The following is a 13,964-nucleotide window of genomic DNA, read 5'->3' on the forward strand; positions in this document are numbered from 1 at the left end:
ATGCATTTATTTACAAGTAATATTTATTTGCAAAAAAAACCAATCCATTTCTCGTGCATAATGAGGCAGCCCTAATGAATAGCCTCAAGGCTTGAGACACAAAACCTTGTAACTCCCTTTATTTTCTTTAATAATTTGCACAAGATGTCTTGGAATTTTCTTTTGAAGGCATATCTCTCTAAGCAAGATAAGACCCTTGCTATATCTTTTTTTTTTTCAACCCTGAGGTGGCCAGTCCCTGAGCTAAGAAAAGGCAGGTCGGATCAGACCCATCTCACAAGAGATACAACCTAAGTTTTTAATGACATTGAAAATTGCAGTTTGACTGTCAGTCCCTAGATGTGTACAACTTTTAAGTTCTTGTTCTCTCTCTCTTGTTTCTTCTATAATAACTGAAGCTACAATCCTATACACACTCACCTGGCAGCAAGTTCTACTGAATTCTGTGAGACTTACCTCTGAGCAGACATGCTCCTGAGGAGGGCCACAGGGCATTCCAACTCAGGGTCTCACTGGAAAACCTCTTTCTCTGGTCTACTTCTAAGTAGGAGGGCTGGAGGCATTCTAGCTCAGCAGTCTCTGAACTGTGGACTGCTCCATCTGAGAAAACACTGCTAAGCACAGCATGTCAGTGGTGAAACCTTACTGTTCAGTGCCACTACCTCCTAATGTCACTGTCAATCTTTGCAGAAACTTGCAGCAGATTGCCACTTCCTCCTAGAAATTGGGGCACACAGCCTTCTGGGATGACGTATGGCAGAAGTGGCTGCCCAATGCAGGTTTCTGCAAAGATAGGAGGCAGTGGTGTGGAACAGTAAGGCTTTGCCACTGCTGTGCCTGAATGGGTTTTCTTGGAGCGCTGGATCTGGCCCTTGGGCTGGGGTTTGGTGGCTCCTAACTCACCATATGCAGGACTGACCTCTAAAGATCATAATTACTCACCAACCGAAATGTCGTTCCCCACATAGCTGTGTAACAGCACCAAATTGTTAGGAAAAATTGAGAATTGCTTCCCCTTTGGTTTCTGATCTTGGGGACATTTACCCAATTGGGGGGGGGGGAGAGAGAGAGCGCGCACGCGATCAGTAGGAGAATTATTGCCATCTTTATTCTTAAAAGCCTGGTCCTGATTAACTTTTCTGTCTCTGAGCTGGGAGGGAAGGAACCATGGAATTTTCTGTGACCCTCAGATAAGTCAGGGGTTTACACTTGAGGGAGCTGGTGTCTGACTATAGTTTTGTCTGATTTTACCTGAGGCCAGATCCTGAAAAATAACCTACCAGTAATTGTTACCCAAGAACTGTACAGTCTCTAATTTTTTAAAAAAATATATAGTAAAAGATACATTTTTATTCTTTAACTTTTTAAATTTGGGTCTTTTTGTAAACACTCTCTGAGTAAGTGCATTCTAAACAATATACCAGTAGAACCATTAATCAAGTGGTTTGATTTAAAGTGCCTGGTATGTTGAGCCAGAGGCTCTACATATAACATACAACATATAACACATAACTGGGAGTGTACACAGTGGAGAGACAAGCAACATGGAATGACTGTGAGCAAGTGCTGCTACACATAGTTGCAACCTGATTTACTAAGAAGTTGACCCCACTGCTTTCCATGGTTGTTGTTATTAAGTAATGGTTCACTGAATTGAAACCTCAGACTTGGTTTCTAATAGAAATGAGGATGACATCCTGGTGTTTTAAAAACCAAACCTCTGCCAAACATTTGCAAAATGGAACAAGGGTGCAGATGGTTCTGCTAAAGAAAATGAGGCTTGCTTGATTTAAATGGAAGTTTCAGGAGCAGTGAAAAGATTAATTTTGTCTGTAGCTTGCCCTGGAACCAGTCGCCATGGAGATTGATTGCCTTGTCATTATTTCTGCTGCCACACCTGAGTGACCTTTTATGCATTTATTTACAAGTAATATAACAAGTAAAACCTCAAAGATATGGTGAGGAGGTGATCTAGGCTTGATTTATTGGCAGAAATTTTTCTCTTTATAGCCAAGAATCTACAGTAGATAAATACATAGTATTGCCTGGGCTCACATGCAGCACTGCCCTGTTGGGGATTAGCTTATAGTGGCTCAGACAATTACCTTTCCCTCCCTGTGAGTGGGGATTGCAGTGGAAATAATTAAAAAAAAAAAATTACTGTTCTGACACATGGGCCAATGTTGCATTCCTGAAAAACACAAGAACTCCAGATGAATGTTTGGCCAGTAGTGGCAATGATTAGATATGAAGAGGGACCAGACACCTACAGTACTATTAACTTTTTGAAAAGCAAGGGATGGTTCGGCCACACAGTAGATTGTCAAATGCATCTTTGCAATCTTGAAGGGTGCAGAGACATAAGGCAGATAGGCAGCATCAGTATGTTGTGGCAGGGGATTCTCTGTTTCCTCTTACTGGAATGGGTTCATTATCTTTGCTCCCCCCCCACCATTAGAGTATTGGTTCCACTTGAATGTTTGTGTGTGTGTGTATGCATGCATGTGCAATGGCATATTTTGTTCCTGGGCGGTCCCAGGCTGCTCAGATTTGCACCACTTCATCAGGTGGCACAGATCCAAGTAGGCCCATTGGGACCGCAGCAGCATGACATGGGGTAAGGAGAAAAGTTTCCCCTTGCCTCCATTGCTGTGGGATGGTGCTGCTAATTGTTGGTCCATATAAAAGGTCATTATCTTTAGTATTAAAACAGTATTAAAAGGCGATTAGTAATGCACACGAGATCCCACCTTAGAAATCAAATCTTTATTTTATATTTGCATGAACAATTTTTAGGAAAAAATAGGAAAGCAAAATCTATAGGAAGCAGGAATTGCAGGCATGAATGTGTCATTCTTTGAGCATTGATTCAAACCTGTTTTATCTTCTGTAGTTAGTGCTGGCAGCCCATAATGGTCAGAAAATTGTAGAACTCAACAAATTCATTGCACAGCTCCTCCATGTCATCCTGCTCGCATTCTTCTTCATTTGGCCATTTCTCAATCCATGTGTCCTCGCCAATAATGTAGTTGGGACTGGAAAGGGAAGTGGGGAAAGATTGGTCTCTTGATTCTTAGTTCCACAAGCAACTTGGTTAGTCTAGAGGCTGGGGAGGAACCTACAGAAACCATTTGCTATGCATCAGCAGCACACTGTCCTTGAATTCACCCATGTGATTCTGATGATGCTATCCAAAGGGTATGAAAAATCTCTGGATTTTGACTGGAGTATTTTAAGACCAGTCAGCCAGAGAGCTATAAAGATGTTTCAGGCTAGTGTTGCCTAAGGCAGACATACATTCAAGCCACCCTAAGTAAAGTTGAGAAACACTGTCCCCTTTGGGGCAGAAAGTCGGGATATAAATAGATAAACACTGGCCTTTGCTCCTGTTTGCATACGTGTCTATATGCACCCTTTTATTGGCTGATTGAGAAGAACCAAATCCTGACCCTCACTTGGGCCAATGCGAGTCCCTTGTGCCAGCCTGGGAGAGTTGCAAAAGTGCCATAAAGCAATTTTGCGTGACTCTGAGGGGAAACAAACCATGCCGACACAGGACCTGAAGAGAAGGTGAGTTGCGTCAGCTGAGCTTGGCTGACGCAGGGGTCAGGGGGGCATGGGGAGGGCAGGGAGGAGTGGGAGGGCAGCGTTTCGGGGCAGGGAGAGGGTGGGTGGCAGGTGGGGGCATGGGAGGGCAGGCAGGGAGTGGGAGGTGGGACCAGGATCTGGCAGTCATGCTGGATCCTGACCCTGGGCAGTCCAGGGCAGTCCCAGGCTGCTCGGATTTGCACCACTTCATCAGGTGGCACAGATCCAAGTAGGCCCATTGGGACCGCTGCAGCAGGACACGGGGTAAGGAGAAAAGTTTCCCCTTGCCTCGGGCTGTGCCGCTTTTGGCCCCAAACTTTCACTGGATGCAGCGCAGGCACGCTGGCCTGCCTGTTTCCAGCGCAAGTTAGGAGTGTATCCTCATAGTGTTTTTGAAGCTAGACATTTTTACTGCATATGGAATAACATTCAAACTACATGTGGCATGAAGTTGTGTGTAACTTTCCGCAACCTTTTTCTAATTTTATGAAAAGCAGGTGGTGGGGCAGAGGCCGGGGTGCTTAGTTCTGTCCCTACTGGCCATTTTATTTGTCAAAATTGCCTCCCAAGCTGCTTTTCTTCCTCCAGGCATTTCTGTGGGGACTAAGTAGCTGGGGGTCAACAGCTCGGGGTCAACAAAGCACTGGGAGCATATTTTACATAATTCTGTGTAGGAATTGGTGGGAAACTAAGAGTATGAATCTAATAAAAAGGGAAAATACGTACTCGCTTTTTGTGGCCCATATGTCAGTGGCAGGACCCCAGATCAGATAGTTCTTGTTCTCCTCCATCTGCAGAGACTCCTTGCATTTCATGTGACTGATAAACTTGCGGGGCTTGGCTTGTGCACTTCTATCACTCCCTAGAGGAAACAAATAAAACTTTAAGAGTTATTTGAATCCAGGCAAACTTTAAACCAATCTAACTGGTAGATGTGTTGAAGAGTTAACAGGAGAACAATTTACAGCCCAATCCTAACCTGAGCTGGTGCAGTGGCACTGAATGGCCTACACCAGTGATTCTCACACATTTAGCACCAGGACCCACTTTTTAGAATAAGAATCTGTCAGGACCCACCGGAAGTCATGTCATGACTGGAAGTGACATCATCAAGCAGAAATTTTTTTTTAATCCTAGACTACAATCCTATCCACACTTACCCAAGAGTAAGTCCCTTTGACTATCATTGTTAAAAGAATATACATAGTAGCTTGTTAAAAGTACAGGTCTGTAATTGTGTTTGTTGTTGTTGGCAACCTTCAGTCTCGAGAGACTATGGTATCGCGCTCTGAAAGGTGGTTTTGGAAAATCGTCTAGTGTGGCTGAAAAGGCCAATTTGGGAGTGACAATCCCTTCCACGACGGGAGCAAGTGCAGTCTGTCCCTGGTCTGTCTCCCTGGCTATGGGCCTTCCTTCTTTGCCTCTTTGCCTCAGACTGTTGGCCAAGTGTCTCTTCAAACTGGGAAAGGCCATGCTGAACAGCCTGCCTCCAAGCGGGCCACTCAGAGGCCAGGGTTTCCCTCCTGTTGGGGTCCACTCCTAAGGCCTTCAGATCCCTCTTGCAGATGTCCTTGTATCGCAGCTGTCGTCTACCTGTAGGGCGCTTTCCTTGCACGAGTTCTCCATAGAGGAGATCCTTTGGGATCCGGCCATCATCCATTCTCACGACATGACCAAGCCAACGCAGGCGTCTCTGTTTCAGCAGTGCATACATGCTAGGGATTCCAGCACGTTCCAGGACTATGTTGTTAGGAACTTTGTCCTGCCAGGTGATGCCGAGAATGCGTAGGAGGCAGCGCATGTGGAATACGTTCAGTTTCCTCTCCTGTTGTGAGCGAAGAGTCCATGACTCGCTGCAGTACAGAAGTATACTCAGGACGCAAGCTCTGTAGACCTGGATCTTGGTATGTTCCGTCAGCTTCTTGTTGGACCAGACTCTCTTTGTGAGTCTGGAAAACGTGGTAGTTGCTTTACCGATGTGTTTGTTTAGTTCAGTATCGAGAGAAAGAGTGTCAGAGATCATTGAGCAAAGGTACACAAAGTCATGGACAACCTCCAGTTCATGCGCAGAGATTGTAATGCAGGGAGGTGAGTCCACATCCTGAACCATGACCTGTGTTTTCTTCAGGCTGATCGTCAGTCCAAAATCTTGGCAGGCCTTGCTAAAATGATCCATGAGCTGCTGGAGATCTTTGGCAGAGTGGGTAGTGACAGCTGCATCGTCGGCAAAGAAGAAGTCACGCAGACATTTCAGCTGGACTTTGGACTTTGCTGTCAGTCTGGAGAGGTTGAAGAGCTTTCCGTCTGATCTGATCCGGAGATAGATGTCTTCTGTTGCGGTTCCAAAGGCCTGCTTCAGCAGGACAGTGAAGAAAATCCCAAACAAGGTTGGTGCAAGAACACAGCCCTGCTTCACGCCGCTTCGGATGTCAAAGGGGTCTGATGTGGAGCCATCGAAGACAACAGTGCCCTTCATGTCCTTGTGGAAGGATCGGATGATGCTGAGGAGCCTGGGTGGACATCCAATCTTGGGGAGAATCTTGAAGAGGCCATCCCTGCTGACCAGGTCGAAGGCCTTCGTGAGATCTATGAAGGCTATAAAGAGTGGCTGTCGCTGTTCCCTGCATTTCTCCTGCACTTGTCTAACGGAGAATACCATATCAGTGGTGGACCTGTTGGCTCGGAATCCGCACTGTGATTCTGGATAAACGCTCTCTGAAAGTACCTGGAGCCTCTTTAGTGCAACTCGGGCAAACAACTTTCCTACAACGCTAAGGAGAGAGATGCCGCGGTAGTTATTGCAGTCACCCCTGTCGCCTTTGTTCTTGTACAGTGTGATGATGTTTGCATCCCTCATGTCTTGAGTTACTCCACCTTCTCTCCAGCAGAGACAGAGGAGGTCTGTAATATTTTCCCAATATTTTCCCAAATGCAATCACATACCATGGTAGCATCAAGTCTAATATATTAAACATTTAAAAATAAAATGTTGAAATGAATGGAGACCCACTAAAATTGGCTCGCAACCCACCTGATGGGTCCCGACCCAATGTTTGAGAAACACTGGCCTATGCCATATCCTGTGCAGGTTAGGAACAGGCTAGAAGTCTCCTAGGGGTAAGGGAAATTTTGTTCCCTTACCCTGTGATGAGCTCTAGTCTGCTCAATGGGGCTACTTGGATCTGTGCCAGCTAATTCTCTGGTGCAAGTTCAAGAAGCCCCATGTAGGCCTGGGACAGGGGTTAGGATACGGCAGAGGCCTTCTCCAACAATCCTGTTCCCTCCCAGGCCTATTCCACCCTCCTCCACCTTGTCATACCCTCCCTCCCTCCATCCTGCCATCCTACCCCTGTGCCACTTGGCAGAATGCTCACAGCCATCAGCCTTTCTTTTGGATACAGTGCTGGCAGGAAGGCACAGTCCTTCCAGCTGCTGCTGCTTGCACTCTAGGCCAGTGCAGTGCTCTGTTAAGATTCTACTGTTAATCATTGAGTTGGTGACCAAAGGATAGGCAGGGTTCATTTATGTCCTAGTGCAGGGCTGTCCAAAGTTTTTGGCAGGAGGGCCACATCATGTCTCTGACACTGTGTCGGGGGCTGGGGAAAGAAAGAATTAATTTACATTTAAAATTTGAATAAATTTACATAAGTTTACCTAAATGAATATATTAAAGATGAACTTATATGAATGAATGAAGGTCTTGCAATAGCTCAAGCCCTATAACAGGCCTTGCACAAAGCAAGGCTGGCCTTTCCTTTGCTGCCACTACTGCATCACAGACATGAAACAGCAAGCAGTGGAGGAAGCCCTCATCCCACAGCTCATGCAAGGAGGTCAAACAGTTGCCTTCACGCTGAGAGCAGTTGTGTCAGGCCAGTGTGGGCTGCAACAAATCTCTGGAGGGCCAGAGGCTCATTGGAGACGGGGGGCTCCCTGAAGGCCACACTGAGAGGCCTCGAGGGCCGCATGTGGCCCCAGGGCCGGGGTTTGGGCACCCCTGTCCTAGTGTATTAAAGGTGGCTTTTCCTTCCAGCAGTAAATAATAGCTTTGGTTTATTACACTGTCGGTTCTCACAGAGTTCCTTTAGTATATCAAAAAAAGCACCTACATGGAGGCTTTGGAATTATAATGAAAGTATTTTCATTTAAGCTGTGAGTTGAAAGTCAACCATTTTTTGTTGGCAATAAATTGAAAGTTGTGGCACATTTATTTTACTGGCCAAAACCCAGTGTGGCCTTTTGCTTAACTAGCCTGTTCAACATTTGTTTGTCAGGTGATTCAGGGCCCAATCCTAATCAGTGCATGCTGGCTCACCGCCGTGCCGTAAGGCATGTTTGTGGGCCCTAGTGCCGGTGGAGTGCTGGTGCTATCTCAGTACTGGCTGGCACTGGGCTAGCGCTGGTGGAGCACCAGAGCTCTGCTGCTCAGCGGTTGTGCAGACCACCGAGCAGTGGAGAGGTAGGTGGGAACATGGACAGAGGCAGAGAGGAGGTGTTCCAGGGGGAGAGAGAGGGGCGAGAGGGAGGCAGGACTGGTGGGGCTTTGCTCCAATGGACCCAGAGCCTCCATGTTGAGTTGGCTGCCCGACACAGAGGCTCTGAATTCTACACTGACCTTTGGGTTGTTGTAGAATTGAATAGCCCCAATGCAGGGCATTGCGATTGAGAGCCTTAGTTTCCTTCCATCCCCAAGTGTTAGGCTGTAGCATTATTTGCTTAATTGTATGCAAGTTGCATAACTCTATGCAATTTGTGTAAAATCACATCATTTCCAAGCTTGATTTAGCAAAACGTGGATTTTCCCAATCGCAGAGGTTCAGGGAATGAAACCCCTGAACGAAAGATTCCACCTGTATAGTACATAGTTTCTGGCAACACACTTTTGGTAGCGGCAAGGTAAATACGGGCCAGATGATTGTAATTATAGCAAAGCATTCATGTGACCAGTTTGCTGCAGTCCTATTCATCTTTGGATTTTGAATCAACTCCCAGAACAATGGGCACACATCCTCTTTGCAGCTTCAGAACAACTTAGTCAATTTCATCTCTTCTTTCACCCCTCCCCTTTGCCCTGGGTTTTCTGGGCAATAGTAATGGTCCTGAGATTCTCTGTATCTGTCAGCTTTAGTAAGGACTGCATCCCAAGATAAAGACACTGAGATTATCTTGAGCTACTGCCATTTGTGTGTACAGTATGCATTTGCTACCTTTCTGCCAATGGTGAAAAGTTTCAGATGCACAACTTTACCTGGGTTTATGCTTCCTTTAGAGGAGAAACCACTGGAGGCTTATGGTGTCCACAGTGGTAATGTACTTTTTTTCCATGGAATCACAGAGGAAATTTAGGCTCAGAATAGGGCACAGGTCTCTAAATTGGAAACCACTGTGTTCCAAAAAAGCCCTCTACACCCCCATTCTGTTGCTTACCATTCTGCCATGGTGCTGCGTTTCTTTCAAGCTGATCTGGGCACAGGGATGCAGAATGGTAAGCATCGCTCATGGGGGGGAGCAAAGGGCTTTTTCCAAACCCTGGATCTGGCCCACAGGCTGGTGCTTGGAGAGCCCTGAAATAGGGCCATGACCAAAAAAGTCTGAGAAATCCTATTTTAGATTAATATGCTCAGTACTTTCCCCTGGTTGTACTCTCCCGTGATAGATGAGCTAACTGCCTCCTGTGATTTCCCTTCTGCCCAATTTCCAATAGGCATGGCTGTCTATTGTAGAGGAAGTGATGGAACAAATTGGCTTTCTGGGAAGCTTGCTTGCCATTACTGAATTTTTTAGTCAGGATAGAATGACTAAAACCAAATGACAAGGATGACAAGGAACCAAAAGTTTCCTGAGCACCCACAGAAAACCCATCCACCCACTGACCTAGATTGTTGTAGGAATTTAAGGAAAGGGATATTTTCTTTAAAAAAAATGCTCTCCTGGTTTTGTATTCAAGTTATTTTTTCCTCAAGAGAGACATTCTTACCTGCTTTAAGAATTTCCAAAACTTCCATGATGTAGTTGTCATAACTGTTTTCTTCTTCTATTCGAATCAGCCTGGTTTTGTATACTTAAAGAAGAATAAAATGCATTAGTTAAGATAGTTGTGTGCTTTTCCAAATAAAAATTTCAGCTTTTTTACAAGATGTGTAGTCATTGAAACTGCTGAGATTTCTGTTTTTTTGGAGAGCCTGAACACCTCATTGCAATTGCACATGGTAAATCCAGAACCTGTCTATCAATCCAAATGTAATTCTTGATGCATCTAAAGGCCTAAGCTTATGCCAACAAACTGCAAAGTGGTGGCGAAAGACCTTGGAGGATTTTGTGTAGCAACAGCTGTACATGGGGATGGAGGTGGCCTTGCAATGAGGCAATGCAAAGTGATTGCCCCACAGTAATGGGGAAAACATAGTAACGGATACTATGTATTGACCATCAATGATTCAAATGCTTTGGCTGGATGTACAATTCCTTTCTTCTCTGTAGGCAACCTTCAGTCTCGAAAGACTATGGTATCGCGCTCTGAATGGTGGTTCTGGAACAGCGTCTAGTGTGGCTGAAAAGGCCAATTTGGGAGTGACAATCCCTTCCACACCAGGAGCAAGTGCAGTCTGTCCCTGGTCTGTCTCGCTGGCTATGGGCCTTCCTTCTTTGCCTCTTTGCCTCAGTCTGTTGGCCAAGTGTCTCTTCAAACTGGGAAAAGCCATGCTGCACAGCCTGCCTCCAAGTGGGCCGCTCAGAGGCCAGGGTTTCCCACCTGTTGAGGTCCACTCCTAAGGCCTTCAGATCCCTCTTGCAGATGTCCTTGTATCGCAGCTGTTTTTATTTGTTTCTTAGCAATTCCTTTCTTAGCAATCAGCAATCTAAACTACTGTTACCATAATCCACTCCTGGCTGGCAGGTTTCTTCAATTCGTGTCTGCAGATTAACAGGAGAATCTTTCTTATTTGTGGAGCAGTTTTCTTTGAGACAAAGAGAAAGAGAGAATCAGGATTGAATCTGTGGTATTTCTATCCAGATGTGCATGACTGATTAGGGCTGTTAGGTTTGATTTCAGAAATACCGTCAAGGAAGGGAGAACCTGACCAGAACCTGATTTTTTTTTTTTAATTTATCTCCATGTAAGCCTTCAGGATCCCCTCAGATAGTAGATATATAACTGGTGTAAATCTGAGGAGAGAAAAGGGGAAGAACCAGGCAAAGAAGGGGATAGGATCCATGCTGGTGCCATGGATCTGCCCCCTTCCTCCCCTGGTCATCTCCCTGCCCTCAGCCCTCTCTGCCCCAAAACATTCCCTGTACGCTCTCCCTCCATCCATAACACACAATTGCAGCCAACTTACTGTAGCTCAGGGTCCACAATGGCATGTGTCCAATGCTGCTGCCACTTTACAGCAGTGGCTCAGACAGGCCTGGTGGCAGTGCAATCTTTGTGCCACTCCTAAGCCTACTGTGACAGCATAATGCTAATTACACTACTTTGTTAATGTCTTGCTAATTTTAGTTCCAAGTCACTAGATACTCTCCAGATTTTGCAGAGTTTGAAAGGTAGTAACCCTACGTTTATTTATTTAAAGAGTTTATATCCCACCTCTCTTCCACACCTTAGGGGTACCCAAGGTGGCTTGAAACAAAAAACTCACAATAAAAACGGAAGATTAAAACAATACTGAAACATAAAACGATTGATGTGCTTTGGATTAAGCCAGAGGCTCCCAAACTGGGACACCATAACGTCCCAGTCAGGGAAGCTCTCTCTCTCTCTCCAACTTAAGGGGTGGGGTGATGGTGAAGGCAGCAAAGCAATTGTGAAGATCGCACTGCTGCTGGGGTTAAAAGGTGTTTTTTTTTTAACCCTTACCAGTAGGGGTGATCATGAAACCGGAAGTGGATTGCGATAGCTATTTTTAGTTGTGAGATAGAGAGAGTCCAGCAGAGGGGTTTGCAGGTTCCCTGCAACCTCTGGAGGGCAGGCGCTGCTATCAGTAAGTGTAAAAACTCCTATTTATCCCTGTTCATTATCCCTGTTCATAATATCCCTCCTATTTATCCCTATTTATGCCTTTGACCCTCCCCCACAAGCACTTACCCCTGTTTCCAAACTCCGTTTGGGAATTGCTGGATTGCTCCGTTTGGGAGCGTTTGGGAATTGCTGGATTACGTCCTGTCAATCACAATGTCCACAGTACTGCAAGTCCCCACAGATACTCCCCATCCAAAATCAAGAGTTTAGATCTAGGGTGCCCAAACCACAGCCCGGGGGCCACGTGGCTCTTGGGGACCCCCAGTCTGGCCCTCAGGGAGCCCCCAGTCTCCAATGTGCCTCTAGCCCTCTGCGTGTTGGAGCCCATGCTGGCCCAATGCAACTGTTCTCAGGGCAGCTGTTTGACCTCTCGTGTGAGCTTTGGGACAAGGGTGCCATGGTTCCACTGCTTGCTGTTTCACGTCTGTGATGCAGCAGTAGCAGTGAAGGAAAGGCCAGCCTTGCTTTGTCTTTTATAGGCTTTGTGCTATTGCAAGACTTTCTTTCATTCATACAAGTTCCATCTCTAATATATTCATTAATGTAAATTTATTCAAATTTGAAATGTAAATTCTTTCCCCCCCGCCCCCAACACAGTGTCAGAGAGATGATGTGGCCCTCCTCTGGATGGTGAGGGAGGGAAAGGGGAGATAAAAGGAGACTTAGAGATGGCAGAGAAATTAAATGAGTTCTTTGCATCTGTCTTCACTGCAGAAGACCTCGGGCAGATACCGCTGCCCGAACGGCCCCTCCTGACCAAGGAGTTAAGTCAGATAGAGGTTAAAAGAGAAGATGTTTCAGACCTCATTGATAAATTAAAGATCAATAAGTCACCGGGCCCTGATGGCATCCACCCAAGGGTTATTAAGGAATTGAAGAATGAAGTTGCTGATCTCTTGACTAAGGTATGCAACTTGTCCCTCAAAACGGCCATGGTGCCAGAAGATTGGAGGATAGCAAATGTCACGCCTATTTTTAAAAAGGGAAAGAGGGGGGACCCAGGAAACTATAGGCCGGTCAGCCTAACATCCATACCGGGTAAGATGGTGGAATGCCTCATCAAAGATAGGATCTCAAAACACATAGACGAACAGGCCTTGCTGAGGGAGAGTCAGCATGGCTTCTGTAAGGGTAAGTCTTGCCTCACGAACCTTATAGAATTCTTTGAAAAGGTCAACAGGCATGTGGATGCGGGACAACCCGTGGACCTTATATATCTGGACTTTCAGAAGGCGTTTGACACGGTCCCTCACCAAAGGCTACTGAAAAAACTCCACAGTCAGGGAATTAGAGGACAGGTCCTCTCATGGATTGAGAACTGGTTGGAGGCCAGGAAGCAGAGAGTGGGTGTCAATGGGCAATTTTCACAATGGAGAGAGGTGAAAAGCGGTGTGCCCCAAGGATCTGTCCTGGGACCGGTGCTTTTCAACCTCTTCATAAATGACCTGGAGACAGGGTTGAGCAGTGAAGTGGCTAAGTTTGCAGACGACACCAAACTTTTCCAAGTGGTAAAGACCAGAAGTGATTGTGAGGAGCTCCAGAAGGATCTCTCCAGACTGGCAGAATGGGCAGCAAAATGGCAGATGCGCTTCAATGTCAGTAAGTGTAAAGTCATGCACATTGGGGCAAAAAATCAAAACTTTAGATATAGGCTGATGGGTTCTGAGCTGTCTGTGACAGATCAGGAGAGAGATCTTGGGGTGGTGGTGGACAGGTCGATGAAAGTGTCGACCCAATGTGCGGCAGCAGTGAAGAAGGCCAATTCTATGCTTGGGATCATTAGGAAGGGTATTGAGAACAAAACGGCTAGTATTATAATGCCGTTGTACAAATCTATGGTAAGGCCAGACCTGGAGTATTGTGTCCAGTTCTGGTCGCCGCATCTCAAAAAAGACATAGTGGAAATGGAAAAGGTGCAAAAGAGAGTGACTAAGATGATTACGGGGCTGGGGCACCTTCCTTATGAGGAAAGGCTACGGCGTTTGGGCCTCTTCAGCCTAGAAAAGAGACCCTTGAGGGGGGACATGATTGAGACATACAAAATTATGCAGGGAATGGACAGAGTGGATAGGGAGATGCTCTTTACACTCTCACATAATACCAGAACCAGGGGACATCCACTAAAATTGAGTGTTGGGCGGGTTAGGACAGACAAAGGAAAATATTTCTTTACTCAGCGTGTGGTCGGTCTGTGGAACTCCTTGCCACAGGATGTGGTGCTGGCGTCTGGCCTGGACGCCTTTAAAAGGGGATTGGACAAGTTTCTGGAGAAAAAATCCATTATGGGGTACAAGCCATGATGTGTATGCGCAACCTCCTGATTTTAGAAATGGGTTATGTCAGAATGCCAGATGCAGGG

The 13,964-nt window shown here is 46.0% G+C and overlaps 1 protein-coding gene across 1 annotated transcript in view; it reads right to left on the reverse strand.

Moving 5' to 3' along the window:
* Window positions 1-2,893: 2,893 nt before the first annotated feature.
* Window positions 2,894-13,964, reverse strand: part of LOC136641826 (A.superbus venom factor 1-like) — an 85,338-nt gene continuing 74,267 nt past the window's right edge. Inside the window, exons 37-40 of the mRNA XM_066617884.1 lie at window positions 10,461-10,544; window positions 9,566-9,649; window positions 4,315-4,450; window positions 2,894-3,035 (exon numbers count right to left, since the gene is read on the reverse strand). Coding sequence (XP_066473981.1) covers window positions 2,894-3,035; window positions 4,315-4,450; window positions 9,566-9,649; window positions 10,461-10,544 — 446 coding nt within the window. The remainder of the gene's footprint in view (window positions 3,036-4,314; window positions 4,451-9,565; window positions 9,650-10,460; window positions 10,545-13,964) is intronic.

Source organism: Tiliqua scincoides, chromosome 2, assembly GCF_035046505.1.
Source record: "Tiliqua scincoides isolate rTilSci1 chromosome 2, rTilSci1.hap2, whole genome shotgun sequence".
Classification (NCBI taxonomy): Eukaryota; Metazoa; Chordata; class Lepidosauria; order Squamata; family Scincidae; genus Tiliqua; species Tiliqua scincoides.